We start from the raw sequence: 8,636 nt of genomic DNA, 5'->3' as shown, positions 1-8,636 counted from the left end.
GATCATGGGTAGGGTAGTTCTTGTCATGGGTTTTCAACTGTCGAGAAGCATACGCTATCACCTTCCCATGCTGCATCAACACTGCGCCTAGACGGAGCTTCGAAGCATCGGTATACAGAACAAACTCACAGGGCCCTGACGGCATGGCCAATACTGGCGCTGAGATAAGAGCTTGCTTCAAAGTATCGAAGCTCTTCTGGCACTCCTCGCTCCACACAAATTTAACATTCTTCTTTGTCAATGATGTGAGTGGGACTGCGATGGAAGAGAATCCCTGAATGAACTTCCGATAGTATCCTGCTAGCCCAAGAAAACTACGGATTTCTGATGCATTCTGCGGCACAACCCAATCTCTGACTGCTGCAACTTTCGCTGGGTCTACCTCAATACCGCTGCTAGAAACAATGTGGCCTAAGAATGCCACCTTCTCTAACCAGAATTCGCATTTACTGAACTTCGCGAATAGCTTATGTTTCTGCAAGGTCTGCAAAACTGTGATCAGATGTCTGCTGTGCTCCTCGTGATTCTTGGAGTAGACGAGAATGTCATCTATGAATACTATCACGAACTTGTCAAGATACGGTTGAAATACACGATTCATGAGATCCATGAAGATCGCTGGCGCATTCGTCAAACCGAACGGCATCACAAGGAACTCAAAGTGGCCGTAACGAGTCCTGAAAGCAGTCTTGAGAACATCGGCTTCTTTCACCCTCAACTAGGGATAACCGGAACGCAGATCAATCTTTGAGAACACTGAAGCTCCCTGCAACTGATCAAATAAATCCTCAATCCGCGGCAGTGGGTACTTGTTCTTCACTGTGACCTTGTTCAACTCCCGGTAGTCAATACAAAGCCTCATCGAACCATCCTTCTTCTTCACAAACAAAACTGGCACGCCCCATGGTGAAAAACTGTCAAGAAGTTCCTGGATCTGCTTCTTTAGTTCTGCCATCTCCGTCGATGCTAATCGGTACGGCGCTTTTGAGATCGGTACCGTACCTGGCATAAGCTCAATAGAAAACTCCACCTCTCGCTCGGGTGGCATACCAGAGACGTCATCAGGAAACACGTCTAGAAAATCCCTAGCAATTGGGACATCGGAGGCTGACTGACTGGGTGTCTCGGGGACGGATACAAAAGTCACTAAAAATGCCCGACACCCTCTATGTATGAGCTTCCTAGCCTGGACACAAGGTATAATGCGCGGTAAAGGAAAGTACCTGTCTGGCTCGAATAAGAACTGCGTCATCCCAAGCGGTCGGACTAGAACAGATCTCCGCTGAAAGTCGATCAAACCTCTGTTCCTTAGTAGCCAGTCCATCCCCAGAATGATGTCAAACTCTGGCATTGGTAAGACAATCAGATCCGCGTAAACGAGATTGCCATGAAGCTCGAGATCTATGTCTCGGATCACATTGGTAGCTGCCATCTCTTCACCAGAAGGCAATACTACTGAATAGGCTACATCTAGCCCAATGGTTTTGACCTTGAGAAAATTAACAAAGACCTCCGAAATAAACGAGTGAGTAGCCCCTGAATCTATCAATGCTTTCGTAGCTGAGCCAGCTATAAAAATTCTCCCTGAAAGGTTGGAACACCAAGCTGAACTCAATAATCGCAAGAACTAACTTATAGACATGCAAAGGCCAAAGTTTTTCTAACTTAAATTCCCAAAAATAATATTGAGTAGAGCATGCAATCCTAACAAAATTTTAAGTTCAAAATATTAATCCCAATTCCCAAAACATTGAAATCTAATTATTAACTTAAAGCGTTAAGTTACCTGTCATAAACATGGTCTCCGGGTTCGTCTCTATCGCATGAACGGCAAAAACTCTGCCTTGGGTAGGCAGATTCTTCTGAGGGCACTGCTGCAGCAAGTGGTCTGGGCTACCACACTTATAACACTTCCCTGAGCCATACATACATGCTCCAGGATGGCGGCGTGTGCACTTGGGACAGACTGGGTGCTCAAAGGTCATCGGGACTGCGCGTCCCTGCTGCCGCTGCTGCAGTCCTCTTTTTCTGGGCGGGCCGTGATGAGGCCTCCTATGCTGCTGCTGTTACTGCTGAGGAGGAGGGCGGTGTGGTACTGGAACTGGTCGCTTACCATGGCGATCTCTTTCAATGTCAATCTGATCTTGATCTACAGCAAGAGCTCTTGAAACAGCGACTTCAAAGGTAGTAGGGCCAGCCACCCTAACATCACGGCGCAAGACTGGCCGTAGTCCATCTAGAAATTGCCTCAGCTTGGCACTCGCATCATTCGCAATCAGGGGCACAAAATGACAGCCCCTCTCAAACTTACGGATGAACTCCGTAACCGTCAGATCTCCCTGCCTCAGGGTCATGAACTCCCTGGTCAATCTAGAACTCACTTCGTCAGTAAAATATTTGGAGTAAAATACCTCCGTGAAGCACGTCCAGCTCAAAGTAGCCAAGTTCAGGCCTACTGATGCTCCTTCCCACCATAAGCGGGCATCTACTCCTAATAAATAGGTGGCTCAACGAACTCTGTCCGCATCCCCAAGCTCCATAAACTCAAAGATAACCTCAAGGGACTTGATCCAGCCCTCGGCAATCATGGAATCTGTCGTCCTTGAGAATTCCTTCGGACGCATCTTCATAAAACCCTCATAAGTAGCCTCGGGCCCTGTCGGCCTGGCTGCCACAGCATTGTTCCACGCAAACTGTGCGAAGAACTGAGTCATCCCAGCTAGCATCTGGGCATTCATGTCTTGTGGAGGTCTATTCCTCTCCTGCCTCTGATTCTCACCGTCCTCGTGACGAGGCTCATCACCTCTCGCGCGCTCAAGGATACGTCTAGGAGGCATACTGTTCCATACATAATCCATACGTAACTAACATGCATAATCTCCATTATTTCTTTAAATTTAAATAAATACTGCATAATTAAAATCTTGACGTAAAACATTTCATGAAAACATGCTGTTAAAATATTTCATGCTTTAAACAAAATGCATAAATGTAAAACTTACAGATCGAAGACGTGACTTGGTGAGCTTCTCGAGATCAGTAGTAGTACAACCCTTTACAAGAACATAGGCTCTGATACCAACTGTAGAGGCCCGTATTTCGTACTTGAAAATTTGCGGAAAAATTAAAAATTTTCTCTTTAATTAAATAAAACACCTCATTCATAAAATAAACTGATGAAAATGGTTCAACGTTTAAAGTAGCAGCGGAAGTAAATATTTGTTTTAAAGTAACAACTAAAATAATTTCAGCAAAATAAAAACTGAGTTTGTAATAAAAATAGTAAGTGCTGAAAATGAAGTCCTCGGGTTCCTACTACTGCCAACCCACGATGGCTCACTGGTCCCCGCCCTCGGTCCCGACCTCATCAGTACCTACAACAATCAAGTCTAGTGAGTCTAAAGACTTAGCATGCATATATCGTAAATAACAAGTACATATATCATAAAATTTCATGCCATGTAAAAATATCATGTCGTAAAATATAACGTAGAAATATCGTGTCATAAAGCGTAACATGAAAATCGTGTCATGAATAATTATAAATACGTGCATAATTGAATTGAAAATCGTAAGTGAAATGTTTGCTCCGTAGAGCCCTGTCATGAAATATCATGTAATAATTTTCTATTGAGATTATGTTCTACGCAAGTGGCCCATGAACTGAACTGAATTGCCTGATCAGACTAAACCACAGTATACTGGGCGGTAGAGATCATCACAGCCCTTGGACTGGATATCCGTACCAATAAATGAACATGAACCGGTTAGTGACCACCGGGTGGGGTAATAATCCCATGATAGTCTACAATCCCAAGATAGTGAGGTGGCCACAAGCAATATCGCATAAATTTCAAAAATGAATATTTTATATTTTTATGCACGTAATATAATTATTCAACATAATTAAACATACTGTATTAATTTACCAAATGGGTTGGATCGTTCCTAGGCTCGTTGCGCCCTAATTCAAACATGAAAAATATGCAAATGATTTAACTTGACCAAAACTTCGTAATTGAACCCAAAAACGAGACAATTACGCTCAACGACTTAGTATTTAACCATGACTCCGTGTCAACCCAAACCATCATTTAGTCACGATTAAATTACACCTAAAATGATGAAATAATGCTCCTAAAGTTGTACAAGTCGAAATTTTGGTGAATGGAGGCCAAGACATGAAACGCTCTTTCGAGAGTCACTTTGACACATTGCACTGTAAATTCTTGTACGACCTCTAAACTTAACCAAATCACAAATGGCCAAAACCATGACCTTTCTAACTCAATAAGGTACTGTCCAGTCCAAGGCCACAGGCTAAAAGCCAACCAAGAAGTCATACGTGACCTCTGAACCGAAGCAAAACCTGCTGTCCAAGAAAATACAGCAGCAGCTCTTGAGCTTCCGTCGCTTCGTTTCGAGACCATCCGCCATTGGGGTTTGAACTACCAACCAGAGCCTCTTACCAACATCCTAAGGTATGATTTGAACCATGGCTAAGGGCCCTAATCCAACCATAATCAAAACAAACACCTAGGACGACACAAAGCTCAAACCGAGAACACAAAGAAAAATTCTGTACCATGCAATTGTTTGGATCGCTTGCTGTCACGTGTCGTTCCAGTGGTCATATGGTTGACCATGGCTCGATCTAGACATCATGAGGTATTGTGTAAACCATGGCTAAGGGCTAAAAAGCCAACCAAGATCCACACAAAACTTCAAGGCCGAAGCTTCACTCGCGTCGGCGCAAAAATCGAAGGGGGGGTATTTGTCTTGTTTTGTTTTAAAACCGATGGGACTATGAACCAAGCCATGAAAGGGCATCTTGGTCACGTCCTATACATGTCAAGGAGGAGTTCAGACCATGGTTATAGGTCTTAGGCCAACCAAAACCCGAACCCTTTCTTTTGAAAGCAAAACAAGAAATCGAGAATCAAAATGGCATTATGGAAGAGTTGTTGTCATTTCCCTCTCTTGCGTGCATGAGGCTTAAACTAATGGACCAACACGATCCTAACACACCCTAGTACGTGCCTAGGTGCAGCCTTGGATGCCTGGAACCGAAGCCAACCCCTGAAATCATCAAAATCACACAAACGTGAAGCACAAGTGGGAGTAAAAATTCTGCACAGATTTTTTGGAAAAGTTGCTGCCATAATTTCGAATATGCTTCATGATTCATGAAAAAAATATGGTTTAAAAACATGTATAAAACTTGATTGAAGAGAAAATAATAATATATACATGCCTTGGATTAGTTTGAAATGAAAACAAATCGATACGACGAATACGGCACGGAGGAGACGGAGTCCCTTTTCTTTTCTACTTTTCTCTCTTCTTTTCTTGCTAGCCTCCCACAATTTTTCCTCTCTAAAATGCTCTGAAATTTTCAAAAATGGGGAGGGGGAAATGGCTAGGAAGTGAATGAGGAAGTTGCAAGATAGAAGGGAGGAAATGAATCTTTCTATCCTTGAGTTGATTGCTGAATAGGAATGATATGATATTGTGGGATTGAGGAATGATATCAAGGGATGATGGCCGATTTTTATCATTCAAAGTGGGGTAGGAAATTGCGGAATTATTTAATTATTGAAGATTAAATGATTAGGGAATTATCTCCCAAGAAATGATTAAGGATATGAATCAAGATGGTGAGTTGTCAATCCATATCAAATATTTAAAGGGGGTGGCCGATATTCTTGTTAAAAATGGGGTAGAAATATTGTTTAATTAATAAATAGTGGTGATTAAATTGAGGAGATTAATCTACCAAGAATGGATAGGGAAAAGAATCAAAGAAAATGAGTTGTCAAACTTTTAAATCCATTGAAGTGGGGTGGCCGAAAATTCTTTTAAAATGGGGTGAGAATATTGCTTAAATATTGTATATTAAATCTTTAAAGTTTTATCTACCCATTAAGTATTTTAGTGAATTAAATAATTAATTTAGGGTTCGTTTGGTAGGGTGGATTCATTAGGATTGTGTTGATCTTTTTATGTCAATCCATTGTTTGGTCTATTTTTTAATAAACCTATCTAATGTCTTCTCCAATGGACTAGCCTCTACTAAGTGGGTTAAAATAAACCCTCACATCAGCCCAATATTAATAATCCTTGTATCTATCAAGGCAGCATTTTCCTAAATTACCCTGGAGAACCAATAATTCATCCTTCATGATGAGGACGACGTACGAACAAAGGCGATGTGCTAGGTTTTCGTTGTGTGCTGCGAGAACTACTTAAATTAGGTAAACACTCTTCGAACGACTTCTCGCAAACGCTTTCTTTTGGTAAGCTGTTGTTGAAATTAAGTTTTGGTAGGTTGAAGTTGCTGCTGTGTCGTGCGAATATTGAGAATTGTGAGGAGGCTATCACGGTGTCGGTAAATGACATCTCTTTACTTATCCTGCTTTCTGAAATACGACTTTGGATCTCTATTTTTTTTATTCCAGACGTTGAATTGAATTTTGCGTTGTTCATTGTTTGTAGCGTATTTGTCTGCAGCCACACTTTTATTTTTACGACTTTTTTATTTATGCTTTTGAGTGATTTTTGAAAGATTATAGTATGGGCTGTATTTCTCAAATATATAGTTGGTTGTGTTTATTTTAAAATGGTGTCCAAAATATTTTATGTAATTTTTGTGGTTCGGCCGATACTATGTAAGGTTAAAAAAAAAAAATTTCTAGTACTCTTAAGCGATAAAAAGAAAGGCAGACGTTTCAGTTGGAATCAGAGCAATGGTTCTGTAAAGGGTTGTGCCACTATCAGCGCCGGGAAGATCAGTCGTCAAGCCTCAAGTTGTAAGTTTACATGCTTTATATGATTTATATGATGTTACCTACATGTTTACATGATCTATATGTTTAAGCTACAATTGCATACACGTTTTGAAGTTGAATGACGTTTGTGTTTAAGGTTGCATGGTAAACGATTTTCATCCTGCATAGTTGCATGACTTTGTTATGCTAAAAGATTATATGCTTCATGATTTTTATACGTGTTATGTTGTGGAATAAGAAATTATTTTATTTCAACGCATGTTGGCTTTGTGTTAGAATTGGACGATATTGATTTTTGGGTTTTAGTATTGACGTTCTACTTTTTGGGCTATAAGTTAACCATGAATTTTACGAATGCTTTTGGGACACGTAGATTTTCTAAGAAAACATTTATGATTCATGGTTACTAGTTGAATTAATTTTTGGGGAATTACTCATAAGTAATAATTATTCGAGGATTGCAACGACTTTGGGAGTAAGAAAATGTATAAATTGGGATTTTAAGTTGATGAAAAGTAATATTGGTTATAGAAATTTATTTTTGGTAAATAAGTTTAAGTTTATTGAAGTTATGTCATGGGAAAACTGTAAAAGAAAATTAAGAATACCGAGAATTTATGGGTTAACTGTAGGATTTTTGGAATTAAGGACCAATTAAGATAATTTTTGAGGAAATTAAGAATTAATTTTGCGAATATTAAGGGATTTGGGGACTAGTTTAGCATTAAGCGATAATTAAATGGTTTAAAAGATAAGAATTTTGAGGATTTAGACTTTTAAGGATATTTGAAATCTTGGGATATCTTGGGTTATAATGTTATAAGGAATGTTAATCAAGGGTTTTTAAGAATGAATCGATACTAAGTTTGAAAAATCTAAGAATTTGAAGGTGAGCTTGGGATTTTAAGATTGAAATTTGATAAGTTGATGAAAATTTTGGGTATAAAATAAGGAAAATAATATACGATAAGTTTGGTTATCCATCTTTTAATATTGAGAATCGTAAGAAAAATTGAAATTTGAGGTTAGAATGGTATTAGCACTAAGTCATTATTGGTCTTTTTAAGTTGCAATTCACAAATAAGGATTTAGAAGGAAAGATTTAATTGAGATCAAGGAGACGTAAGGACATTCTAGAAATTAAGTTTATCAGAGTAAGCGTAGCGGAAGCGTGGATTTTTGAGATACTAGAACTAAGTACAAACTTTGGGTTATTAAGGATAAGCGAATTTCGAGGACGAAATTCAATTTAAGGAGGGGAGATTGTAACGCCCCGAAAATTTTAAAGTCCACGCAAACCACGTGCATGCAATTATTAAATTTCTTTGTATTTTAATTAATTGTTTTAATTGCATTAATTGATTATGTGGTGCATAATTGACATGTTTAAATTATATTTTCTACATGGTTGCATTAAAATTGTATTTTTAAGGTTATTCGAGTTGCGATCGAGGAACGGAGACCGATGGCTGAAAAAAAATAGAAAATGATTTTTTATTAAATAGTTGTTTTTAATTATTTAAAATGAGGGTGATGTTTTTTCTTATTTTTGAAAATAAGAGGTTTTGAGGTGATTTTATACGCCGGGACGTAATTTTTATCGGTGTTGGGTTTTAATTAAAAATGCGAACTTTTTGACAACCCGGCTAATAAATTCACAAACCTATTTTAACAAATGTATTTTTATATTTTAATTATGCACCTAATGGGCTTATTTACCTACCTAATGGGCCTAAGCCTTATTAGTAACTAATTAAGTGTATATAAAGTATTAAAATACCCCATAACCCACCCTTGCAACCCCAAGTCTCGGCCACACAATTTTAATATTCTGAAACTCTCCCCCAC

At 39.0% G+C, this 8,636-nt stretch overlaps 1 protein-coding gene across 1 annotated transcript in view; it reads left to right on the top strand.

The window, feature by feature from the left end:
• Nucleotides 1–1,797: 1,797 nt before the first annotated feature.
• The window catches only part of LOC140977402 (uncharacterized), a 10,194-nt gene continuing 3,355 nt past the window's right edge, over nucleotides 1,798–8,636 (top strand). The window contains exons 1-2 of the mRNA XM_073442149.1: nucleotides 1,798–1,808; nucleotides 1,966–2,092. Coding sequence (XP_073298250.1) covers nucleotides 1,798–1,808; nucleotides 1,966–2,092 — 138 coding nt within the window. The remainder of the gene's footprint in view (nucleotides 1,809–1,965; nucleotides 2,093–8,636) is intronic.

Source organism: Primulina huaijiensis, chromosome 5 (genome assembly GCF_012295235.1).
Source record: "Primulina huaijiensis isolate GDHJ02 chromosome 5, ASM1229523v2, whole genome shotgun sequence".
NCBI lineage: Eukaryota > Viridiplantae > Streptophyta > Magnoliopsida > Lamiales > Gesneriaceae > Primulina > Primulina huaijiensis.
The sequence above is the reverse complement of the archived record's forward strand: the minus strand, read 5'-3'. Positions and strand labels throughout refer to the sequence as shown.